Below are 12,712 nucleotides of genomic sequence, written 5' to 3' on the forward strand. Positions count from 1 at the left end.
AGATGGGTACTATATTTGCCCTTTTCCAGTCTTCTGGTATGTCTCCGGTCTTCCATGAATTTTCAATGGAGTGGCGAGTGGTGATAGAGTCTTACCAGCCCGGATCACACATGCCAGATTCTTTCTAGACTTTGAGTTTAGGGAAAGCATTTTTTTTCACCCAGTGCCTTTCCTGTATTATCATCCCACACTCATTATGAAGTGGGGAGGGTCATTTCCCAGTTAGGGTTGTACATCAGCCTGGTTTTGCACCTTCTTAAGATCCACCCTCCAAAGAGCTGTATTTTATGACTGCTACATAGCTACTGTTGGGAAACAGAAAAGGCACTGCCAGTCCCTCACCACGTTCCCATCACCACCACAGGCACTAAGGGAGAATTTACTCCACTTCATTATTTATGGCATGAACTGATCTCTTGTGAGGGGGTGAAAATTATTCCTTCTCCTACAGGGCACTGAAATGCTGAATATACCAGGATATATTGTTAGAATTAATGGAAAGAAATCTAACAGCAGGACGTTGCCTAAGAGCTCTAGACCACATTGAAAAATCTCAGTCCAAGATTTTAGTTGATGTTTGATTTTTACTCCTAAGACATGGAATGATTCTGGCCATTGCCAGAAGTGAAATATAGCATTTAAGCATCATTGTTAAGCTCTGGTATGTCACTAGAAAGGATATGATAGACAGAGAAATGATCTGATCTGTAATATCAGTATGTGGCTACCAGATAAATGGGCTTTTATAGTAATCACTGATATCCGTGTCGAACACCCTCTTCCCCATCAGAGGAATGTTCTGTCCTCGGACTCAGTTTCCGAGCACTTTGCTCTGAAATCTAAACTTAGCCTTAAAATTTCAGCCTGTAACCAGGAGAGGGAGGGATTTTCTGAATATTTATGGAATTAATTCATGAGATTTGATTAACTTTTAACTCTGTGTCCTTCCAATTCAGTCGCACAGATTTATTGTTCCTAGACTCAACCAATGGCAGACTGCAGAAACCAAACAGCCATCACTGAATTCTTCCTCCTGGGATTCGGGGATCTCCCTGACCTGCAAATTCTTCTCTTCCTGATGTTCCTAGTGATCTACATGGCAACCGTGGTTGGGAACACCCTCATTGTGGTGCTCGTTGTGGCTGACCAGCATCTTCACAGCCCCATGTACTTCTTCCTGGGGAATTTGTCCTGCGTAGAGACCTGCTACACCTCAGCCATCGTGCCCCAGATGCTGGCCAGTCTCCTGACTGGGGACAGAACCATCTCAGTCAGTGGCTGCATCATACAACTGTATTTCTTTGGTTCTCTGGTGGCTACAGAATGCTGTCTCCTAACAGCGATGTCTTGTGATCGGTATTTAGCGATATGTAAACGCCTGCACTATTTAACTCTTATGAATATCAGGTTTTCCTTCCAGTTGGCTGCTGGGTCCTGGTTAAATGGTTTTTTGGGTACTACCATCTTTGTCTTATTCCTATCACAGTTAATATTCTGTGGCCCAAATGAAATTGACTATTTCTATTGCGATGCCCTCCCACTGATAGAGCTCTCCTGCAGTGACACCCACCAGCTCATATTGGTGGATTTCATACTAGCCTGTGTATTCATCCTGCCTCCATTCCTGCTAACCATGACGTCCTACATGTGCATCATCGCCACCATCCTGAGAATCCCTTCCACCACCGGGAGGCAAAAGGCCTTTTCCACCTGCTCCTCTCACCTCATTGTGGTGACAATTTTCTATGGAACCCTAATGATTGTCTACATGCTACCGAAACGTGATACACTGAGAGACCTAAACAAAGTGCTCTCTCTTTGCTACACGGTCCTGACTCCCCTGGTAAACCCCCTCATCTACAGCCTGAGAAACAGAGAGGTCAAGGAAGCTTTGAGGAAAGCATTCAGTAAATGTGGCTTTTGCAAAAACGTGCAGAGACTCTGAGATAAAAACTTAGCTTTGAAAACCTCAGGCTGTCTGGGTGATTTCAGCAATCATCCCCCATTAAAATTAAGTTGAAAAGTCCTAGTGAAAATCTCAGCACTCAGTGTTGTCCACCTCAGTGGAAGGACCAGGGAGGGAGGTGGCCATAACCATGTTCCCATCATGGAGTTATGGGCACTAGGCAGAATGGAGACAAAATTGTAACCAATTGTTTAGATCTTTAAAAAAGCCATTCTTGATCAAAATAAATGTTTGGACAACAAAAATAGTAACTCCTTGTGCAGCAGAGTTGGGAATGTAAGCCTGGGAAATCTGCCACCCCTGAAATTGTGCATATTACCGTCATAACCCTCTGCAAACCAACCATCTTCACTGAACTCACAGAGGCCAGAGGCAAGCAACCAGGCCCCAGCAGTGACCTCTGGACACTTCACCAGGAACAGCTTTATAGTTCTTATCTGGGCTACACCCGGCTGTGACCAGCTCCGGGAAAGCAACAGCTCCAGGCTCACCGGGCCCTTGGAGGCAGGGAGGTTGGGCAAACAAAGAGGTAGACTCACACGCCAGGTCCACTGGGACTGTCCAGGCCCAGCTGGGGGTTTGCCAGGGCACCCATAGAACTGAGGCCATTCCGGGGGTCAGGTCTGTCAAACGGTCACTGACGAGGGACTCTGCTCATGGCCCTGCAGGGCACCAGCTGCTCTGCTTCCACCAGCTGCACAGAGCAGTTCAAAGGGAGGGGACCTGTTACAATGAGCATCCCCAAAACTAACTGCAAGAAGCCCAATGTCCAACAGGGCTAGTTCTGAGACTACAGTGTCTAGTCAGCCCCAGGTACCCCAGGCAGCTCTGCTCCACACAGGGCCCTTTCCTCAGAGGGTGAGGTAACTTATGGTGAGAGGAAGCGGCGACCACCTACCAACGGGCAGAACTCCTGTGATGCCAAACACGGCAGTGCTGGCTCAGTCACTGGGAGCACGTCAGGGCTTGGCCAGAGGCCGGGGAGCTGGGCACCAGTGAGAACTGTAGGGCTCCGACTCTGTGGAAGGGATTTCAGAAGGGACCTGACAGAGCTAGTCACCCAAATCCCTTTGAAATGGGAGATGGATGCACATCACCTTACACGCCTCTGAGAATCTCAGCCTGGAGAGCCACTGGGAATCTGTCATGGTAGCTTCAATCTGTGCATTTCCATTGGACACAGAGCCCCCATCAACAGAAAGGCGCTGGATGGATGGGAAACCCCTGCTAAGCCTTTGAGAGCTGCTGCCACTGTACGCGCTCTTGTAGCCACGAATGTTGCATTCATTTTTTGTACGATTTTGTTCCCAGTGGCTTTAGTTTGAAACAGCACACACCTAGCAGTAGGTAAGAAATGAGGAGAGATGCAGTTATGCTGTCTAGGGCCACAAGAGGGCAGAGAGGACAGGTGCAGCTGTGCTGTCCAATGAACAGCAGCCAAAGTGGAGGGGCAAGAAAGGAGAAGTTATGTTGCCAAAGGACCAATGGAAAGGGAGGTGAAGCTGTGTAACGGTGTGTAAGTGCTGAGTAGAGAGCACTGAAGAGACGAGGACCTCTGTGCTGCATAGTGAAAGGTGGATAGTAGCAGATGTTATGGAGTGAGTTTTGGGCTGTTATATTAAATAACGGCCACCATGTGACATGATGGTCTCTTCTGTCCTTAAACTCTATGAATTGCTGATAAATGGGGATGGGTGGTAGGGGAGAGGATTGAGGGTAGGGAGAGTGTTCCGGGGGGTGGGGCGTGTCAGGCCAGAGGGAGGGGAGAAACACTGGAAAGGGATCATGGGAATGGATGGAAGGGGGAGGGGGGGCTAAAGAGGTGGGGATTGTCAGCTCCACATTCCCCTATCTCGTTTGAAGCCACCACCCCTTTCCCTTTCCCTTCCCCTCCCCTACTCCTCTCTAGCCTGGGTGGTAGTGGGGGGGAGGAGAGATGCCTCTTATTCACAGCCCCATTGCTCAGAGCAATGGCTGGAAGACAGAGAGGGACACACCTCAGACAAAGGCGGGAAGGGGGTGTCAGCAGCTCCAGGCTCAGTCAGGATCTCAGATACATAGTCTGGGAAATGTACTCAGTGTGTCAGCTAAATACAAGGTGGAACAGATTGTTTAACATAAGTAGTTAACATATTTCAAAGGACTGCTATAGAGTGATCTCTTGGTGAAAAGTGTTCACCCAAAGGTGATACAGTGTTTGTCTTTTATCATTTTTCTGTGTCAGTTCATTTGAGAGCATAGTGATTGTCTGGTTTCACCCACATAGCTGTTGTCTGGGCATTTGATTCACTGGATGAGGTACACCACATGTCATGATAGGCACAGATAGGACCCATGGATCTTGAAAGGTGTATTGGGGGAAGTATTGCTCATTGTAGCAGAGGAGATATGTCTGCTGCTTTTGCATCTATTGTTCTGGCAGGGTCTGATGCGGCTTTGAGTTGGTGTGTCCTGATCTGTGGGGAACTTGCTTCTGATGGTGAGGTTGGAAAGGACGGGGGGTTGTTTGAAAGCCAGAAGTGGGGGTTCAGGAAAGATTTCTTTCAGAATGTGATCCCCATCAAGTGTGGATTGTAATTGTTTAATGATACTTTTCACAAAGCCTTCACTCTACATCTGACCTCTCGGTCCTCATTCTCAAAAGAAATCTGCACAACCCTGTCAAAAGATGAGCCTGGGAACTTAAATGCATAACTTTGCAAGACACTAAAAATCATTAACTGAATAGAGACACTAGATTTATGGCTTATTACAACAAACTGAAAGCAACTAACCCCCCCCGCCCACACACACAGAGTTGCATTTCCCACCCTCCCTCCCATGACTGGTGGTGTGTGTGTCATAACCATAAGGGTAGCCTAAAATTCCTCCTTACCTGTAAGGAGGAACCTGGTTGGCACTTGACCAAAGGAACCAATGGGGACAAAAGATACTTTCAAATCTGGGCGGGGGGGGAGGCTTTGTTTTCAGTTCTTTGTTTCTGTGTTCCTTCGCTCTTAGGACTAAGAGGGACCGGACTTCAATCCATGTCCTCCAAACCATTCCAAACCAGTCTCTCAACTTGTGAATTTTCCCTTTGCTGGAGGGAAGTTTATCCCTGTTTTGTAACTTTGAAACTAAGGCTTGAGGGGGTTCCTCTGTGTTTTGTTCATCTTTTGTTACCCTGTAAAGTTATCTTCCAACTTGATTTTACAGAGGGGATTTTTACCCTTTTTTAAAAAAAAAAAAAATCTTCTTTTAAGAACTGATTGATTTTTTTTTCATTGTCCAAAGATCCAGGGATTTGGGTCTGTGTTCACTTTGTACCAATTGGTTAGGATATTGTTCTCAAGCCTCCTTAGGAAAGGGGGTGTAAGGGCTTGGGGGGGGGATATTTTGGGGGAACAGGAACTCCAAGTGGTCCTTTCCCTGATTCTTTGTCTAAATCACTTGGTGGTGGCAGCATACTGTTCAAGGACAAGGTGGAATTTGTGCCTTGGGAAAGTTTTTAACCTAAGCTAGTAAAAATAAGCTTAGGGGGTCTTGCATGTGGGTCCCCACATCTGTACCCCAGCGTTGAGAGTGGGGAAGGGACCCTGACAGGTGTTAATCATAGAATAATAGAATATCAGGGTTGGAAGGGACCTCAGGAGGTCATCTAGTCCAACCCCCTGCTCAAAGCAGTACCAATCCCTGACTAAATGGGACATTTCAACTTGAATGGTCCCCTGAAATGTGTGTGAACTATTTATGATAAATTATCTGTTCCACCTTGTACTTAGCTGTGACACCGAGTACATTTCCCAGACTGAAGAAGAGTTCTGTGTAAGCATGAAAGCTTGTCTCTCCCACCAACAGAAGTTGGACCAATCAAAGATAACACCTCACCCACGTTTTTTTTCCTCTCTCTCTCTCTCTCTCTCTCTCTCTCAAAAAAAAAAAAATGTTCTGTTGTTTTCAGTTTTCTTTCAAAACCTTTGGAGGTGGTTTGCACTGTGCTCCTTTCTACTCAGCTGAGGAAAGAGAGAGGGGCCCAGACTCACAATCCCTGCCCCGCCCATGCGCACACACCTCCTCTCCACCCTGCAAGACTCTCACTTCCCCATTAACCCGCTGTTCCTGGGGGGAGAGGAGCTCCTAGATACATAGATTTTAAGGTTAAAAAAATCCATTCTGATCATTTTAGTCACATCTTCCGCATAGCAGAGGCTGGAGCTTTCCAGCCAGCAACTCCCCACTCAGGCCCATCGCCCTAGGGGGCTGGTGAAGATACCCTTTGGGGGAGCTCAGGGAAATGGTCAGGCCCCACTCTCCGGTGTCGGGGTCGCTGTCTCTATCCCAGGCTGGTGCAGAGATGAGGCCCCAACAAGAAGGGGAGGGAGGTTGGAGAGCCAGCCTGCCCCACGCTCACCCTACAGCAGTGTGCTGTGGGGCTGGGCCCGGCGCCCTGCTCTGGCCTGTTGGCTCTCCCCACTCTCAGATTTGCTGGGCAGCTCATTCCAATGAGTGGGGCTCAGACCTCCGACCACCCCAAGGAGACAAGGAAGGGGAGGGCTAAGGAGGGGGGAAAAGGTCCCCAGCCCCACATACGGGTGAAGGTAGGATGCTGGATGTCAGGGTAAAGGGGTGAGGGGCCCTGTGGGGGGTTCCGGGGTGAGCCCCAGGGGACCGGAGCGACTGAAGAAGGGAGAGGGGAGTTGGTGTAGCCAGGAGCTGGGGGCATTCGGGCTGATGGGTAGGGTAGATGGACCTGGGTGTTGGGGGCCACAAAAGGGCCCTGGGGAGAGTCAGGGTGCTGGAGCAGTGGCAGGAGGGGTTGGGGTGAAGACAGAGGGAGGTGTGGGGAGGGAAGTGGTTTGAGGATGATGGGGGATGGGGGCGTAGGGGTGGTTTTCAGAGGTGTGTTTATTAGGCAATGGGGCTGGGGGGAATGACGAGCAGCGGCGGGGGGTGGTCTGGGTGGGGTGAGGGGGTGCTGTCAGGGTGATGTTTTCTGGGGGTGTTTAGTTGGAGGGGTGTGCCATGAGGTGGATATATGTGGGGAGAAGGGGGTTGGTGTAGTGTGGTGGGTGGGGGATGTGGCAGAAGGAGATTTTGTGGGGTTTGTGTTTCTCCGGGGGTGGGTGGATGTGTTTATTTGGGGATGGGGTAAAAGGGGGTTCGATGGGTTTAAACAGGAGCTGTGGGGAGGGTTGGGGGTTATATGGGGGTCTGTGGTGGGGGTGTTGGCTGGGAACTGCAGGAGGGTATTGGGGGGTCTATGGCAGAGGGTTGGTTGGGGGGCTATGGGAAAGGGTTGAGGGGCACTGTGGGAAGAGATTAATTGGGGGGTCTATGATGGGGGTTTGGAGGGGGAAAGGGAAGGGCGGTGGGGGGCTGGGAGCACAGGCAGCCGTGTGGCAGTGCTGATGGCAGCAGCTGGCTGTGTCTGTCTCCCTCCCTCCCCTGCAGCCCCTTCCCCCTCCCCTCCCCTTCCCCTCCCTCCATCTTACTCCCCACACCGGGGACAGGCCTGGCACGCTGGGCACGCTCAGGATGGACTCTGCCTGAAGCACCACACCGGGCCACGGGGACTCTCCCTGCACGTCCTCCTGCTGGGCAGCCAGCGGGCTCTCACCAAGCGGGAGGCTCACTCAGATCTGGCAGGAGATGAACCCCCTCTAGCCAGAGCCCACCCCTGGCAACACCCCTGGCTTGTCCCGGAGCTAGAGAGGATCTTTTAGAAGGAGGCATCCAGCCCTGATTTAAAGACTGCAAATGACCCAGAATCCACCACAGCCCTGGACAAACTGTTCCAATGGCCAATTGCCCTCACTGTTAAAAATGTGCCCCTTCTTTCTCACCCAAATTTGTCTCCCTTCTGTTGCCAGCCATTGGCTCTCATTTCGCCTTTGTGTAGGAGACTGAAGAGTCCCTGGCAACCATCAATACCCTCCCTGTAGGTACTTCTAGTCAACTCTTTGTGGAAGCTTTGCTCACCATCTCCCTGTTAAGTTACATAGTTTGAGGTTCTTGAGTCTTTCACTGTAAGGTTGGTTTTCCAGATCCCCAAATTGTTCTTGGAGCACAGGTCAGCACCACCATGTTGTGCGACGGACACCTGACAAAATTACTGGACTTGGTGACAGACATTGCAGGAAGGGTTATGTCTTTCAGTCATTCAACCCAGATTCCAGTTGCCATGGACATCACAATTTTTACTACGGACACGTTGCCTACCCCTGTCTTGGAGCAACTCTGAACCATTTACCAAGGGATGTGGTGGAGTTGCCATCATCTGGAGACTTTACAGGAAGGCTGGAGTCTCCTTCTAAAAGCTACACTCCAAGTAGGGTCATAATTGATTGACTGTAAATAATGAACACGCCTTTAGAGCAGGTGGACTGAATCCAGGGTCTCCGATGTCCTTGGGAGTGCTGTACCCCCTGAGGCTCAGAGTTATGGGGCAGCTGTGTCTGATTCAAAGAGAGGGGCTGAGAGCCCCAGTCAAAAGGATGCACCTCCCTCCAGCCAGGATTTAGGTGCTGAACTTTGTGAGGGGGCGGGTTTGGGACACACTCCTGTGCTTAGCATCTCCCAGGGGCTACCTTAGGCGCCTGCCTGCAGAGCACGCCGGCTTTTGTGACTCCCAGTTTTAGCTCTGTAGCTCCCCGTTCATTGTCCAGGGAGCCTGAGTACCTATCTCAGGCATTGTGAACCCCAAGGATGTCCTTGCCGCTGACAAGCTAGGAGTTGCTCCACTCTAAGTTCCTATGTGAATCACAGAAATGCAGGGTGGGAAGGAACCTTGAGACGTCCTCACTGCCCGGGTCAAGATGACCCCAGTGCCTTGCTATTGACACAACCTAAATCAGTGGTTTTCAACCTGGGATCTGCACACTATGTCTAAGGTTTCCAAAGGGGTTTGCATCTCCATTCAAAATTTTTAGAGGTCCGCAAATGAAAAAAAGCTTGAAAACCACTGACCTAAATGATTCTGTATTGGAATGGGTATTGACAGCAGTGAGATAGGATGTGAGAGTGGTCTGCAGCTTTAATGACGGGTAGGGAAAGTATAGGGTTAGTTGGTATCATGCATGCAACAGCGAAGGGTTTGTTGCGACACAGGGGCCTCTTGGTGCCAACTGGCAAAGAGTTTGCTGTTTACAAGCAACTCCTGTCTCAGAACTGACAAACTCACTACAACTAATACATTTTTTTCAACATGTTTATCCATAAAGGGTAGCATCCAAGGTGTCTACTGAAAGCTTGTAATGTACTGCTACTCAATTATTGCGAGGTGTACATATAGGGAATAATGTAGCTGTACTAAAAGTTTTGCCCTTATGGTCTTGGAGTAAGAATTAGTCAGCGGGGAATCGTGTCTCGGTGATGGCCCATTTAACTGGGAGGGAGTTGTCATCCCTCCCTGGCTCATCTATTATGTAATGTATCGCTCAATTGTCTACCAATCTAGAACAATCAATGGAAAGGCAAGACACTATAAATATCAAAGCCCCGTGGAAGCGAAAAAGACAAAATAACAGTGAGGGGACGGCCCTGTCTGGGAATAAAGACAAAAGACTGATTCCGTACATGACAGGAGAAAGAGACTGCACTCGTTCACTGAGGAGGTACCTGGCCGAGCAGGGGTGCTTTATGAAAGACCAGGTCCTAGCTCCGTGGGGCCTGCAATCCCTGTGACAGACTGAACTTTGGGGTGAGAATCTACTTTATTAGATAGGAAAGGTGACCATGAGTAAGCTTAGGCCCTAGTTTGTGCTTTATGATTTTGTTTTCTATGTAGCCATTTGCTTCTGTCACACATACTTGTTTCTGTGTGTATCTCTGTTCTTTCTTAAATAAATTCCCTTTTGTTTTACTGTGACTGAACTCAAGTGCTGTGTGACAGTGGACCGGGGGCGGACGAGGTAAGGTGAAACTAAGGAACCCAGCGATCGGGGTGGATACCAGAAGGGGACACTTTGAAGGGACTCAGGAGCTGGGGTGCATCGATTGTGAGGCTACAGGGCTGGTGGAGACCAAAGGAGAGCGTCTGAGCGGCCAGTTGTGTCCGGAGCTCTCACTCAGCCAGGAGAGGAAGGACTCCCTCGTGCTGGAGACAGGGGGTAACAAGGTGACTCCCAGCCCTGGGCTCCCCGAGAAGCATCATAGTTGTAAAAGTCTGGTGACATTTTACAGGGCCTGGCTCAGCACTGAGGGCCAGGCAGCTGTAGATATACCCGTCCATTGCCGTGACAAGGCAGAGAGGCAGCGTGTGTATTATGGTCATGGGGGAGGGGCAGCATGCACTGAGGGTAGAGTTAAGGTGACATGGGCTTTTACCTTACCCATATGGTGCCCTCTTCCATTAGCTGCTTACATTACTACCCTTCCCCATAAGTCAGGGTGCTCCCTTCTTGTGACTCAGCCCTCCGGCCAGGTCACGATGTGGTACCCCAGGGTAACGCAGTCCCAGCCGACAAGCTGTCCATCTGCCTTCTCAGGCAGCTTCTGTCCCAACGCCAGGTCCTAGGCCACTTTGCCGGTGGGGGGACCCAGGTACCCTCTGACTACCACGCTAGGCCTGCTCAGTCTCAGACCCGGTTGCTGCAGCCCAGCACTCTATCTCCTTGCCTTCCCCGGGTAGTGATCAATGGCTCCATGTCTAGTTGGCAGCCGGTGTCAAGTGGAGTGCCCCAGGGGTCGGTCCTGGGGCCGGTTTTGTTCAATATCTTCATAAATGATCTGGAGGATGGTGTGGATTGCACTCTCAGCAAATTTGCGGATGATACTAAACTGGGAGGTGTGGTAGATACGCTGGAGGGGAGGGATAGGATACAGAAGGACCTAGACAAATTGGAGGATTGGGCCAAAAGAAATCTGATGAGGTTCAATAAGGATAAGTGCAGGGTCCTGCACTTAGGACGGAAGAATCCAATGCACCGCTACAGACTAGGGACCGAATGGCTAGGCAGCAGTTCTGCGGAAAAGGACCTAGGGGTGACAGTGGACGAGAAGCTGGATATGAGTCAGCAGTGTGCCCTTGTGGCCAAGAAGGCCAATGGCATTTTGGGATGTATAAGTAGGGGCATAGCGAGCAGATCGAGGGACGTGATCATCCCCCTCTATTCGACATTGGTGAGGCCTCATCTGGAGTAGTGTGTCCAGTTTTGGGCCCCACACTACAAGAAGGATGTGGAAAAATTGGAAAGAGTCCAGTGGAGGGCAACAAACATGATTAGGGGACCGGAATACATGAGTTATGAGGAGAGGCTGAGGGAAATGGGGATGTTTAGTCTTCAGAAGAAAAGAATGAGGGGGGATTTGATAGCTGCTTTCAACTACCTGAAAGGGGGTTCCAGGGAGGATGGACCTAGACTGTTCTCAGTGGTAGCAGATGACAGAACGAGGAGTAATGGTCTCAAGTTGCAGTGGGGGAGGTTTAGATTGGATATTAGGAAAAACTTTTTCACTAAGAGGGTGGTGAAACACTGGAATGCGTTGCCTAGGGAGGTGGTGGAATCTCCTTCCTTGGAAGTTTTTAAGGTCAGGCTTGACAAAGCCCTGGCTGGGATGATTTAACTGGGAATTGGTCCTGCTTCAAGCAGGGGGTTGGACTAGATGACCTTCAGGGGTCCCTTCCAACCCTGATATTCTATGATTCTATGATTCTATGCGGGCGGAGGGAGGTCATTTACCCAACACAAGCAGAAGGAGAGTTCATGCCATCCTGACCTGGTTGCTCTGGGGTGGGAGCTGGGTTCTCAACTCAGCCACCGGCCCCATCTGGGTGCAGGGAGGGGGACGGGCCCTTCCCCTCTGATGGAGGCAGAGGAAGTCACAGCCTTAGGCGCAGTCACCGCTCAGCTCAGAGGGCCATTGCACTGTAACTGCAGTCCTCTTACTTTAAAGTGTAATGTGTATCCCTCTTTTGTATTTATATAGGACTCATGTTGAAGGAGTTTTTTGTCCACCCACTCTGTTCCTGTGAGACACTAGGGCAAATTCTCCAAAGTCAAGTGAGTTACACCAGATGTGAATTTGGTCCAATGTCCCTTTGTAACATCAGTACCCAAGCTTGTATCCCAACTTGATAATCACTCCATAGGAAGGATAAATAAGTCTTTAATTTAAATACTCAGATCCTCAAACCATGAGCCTGGGATTTATATTGCATATTAGACAAAAAGCGCACAATAAAAATCATATCGTATGAGGTGATCAGGTCCCTCATTCACATTAATTGCTGTGTTTCTGTGTCTTGCTATCACTGTACACTGAGTTGAGTAGGTTGTGAAATCAGTAACTTGAATTATTCTTTTATCTTGTGAACCATCAAATGATATTTCCCGAATTGTTTCAGGTGCTCCGATGGTCCAGTGAAGCACAATCTAGAAATTCCATTTGAAACATCCATGTTTGCCAAGAGAAACCAAAGCTACCAGTAAAATTCTATTCAAGTATCAGGGGAAATGAAGGTGTATTAACTGTATGGAGATCACAGTTAACAAAAATTCTCTCTCTCTGTGTCCCCAGACACAACTATCTATCTAATCTAATTTATGGTACTATCTAGGTATTCCAACAATAAATATTTTCAGACTAATCAAGTGCATAGTGTCTCACAAAAGTAGAATTCACAGAATAAACTAAATTGGTTGAGAACGATTTGGGGACATAATCTTCCTTGTACATATCACTTTCATAACCTTTAACATTTTGAAACAGCCTCCACCAGGCCCAAAGTGATATTTATCCACAAAAGCACCACATTTCGGAGGCATT

The 12,712-nt window shown here is 49.1% G+C and overlaps 1 protein-coding gene across 1 annotated transcript; it reads left to right on the forward strand.

Moving 5' to 3' along the window:
* Nucleotides 1-988: 988 nt before the first annotated feature.
* LOC144275296 (olfactory receptor 6N1-like) lies at nt 989-1,945 on the forward strand. Its single transcript, XM_077834504.1, has one exon. It carries the CDS (start codon nt 989-991, stop codon nt 1,943-1,945), a length of 957 nt encoding a protein of 318 aa, XP_077690630.1.
* Nucleotides 1,946-12,712: the final 10,767 nt, after the last annotated feature.

This window comes from Eretmochelys imbricata, chromosome 14, assembly GCF_965152235.1.
Source record: "Eretmochelys imbricata isolate rEreImb1 chromosome 14, rEreImb1.hap1, whole genome shotgun sequence".
Classification (NCBI taxonomy): domain Eukaryota; kingdom Metazoa; phylum Chordata; order Testudines; family Cheloniidae; genus Eretmochelys; species Eretmochelys imbricata.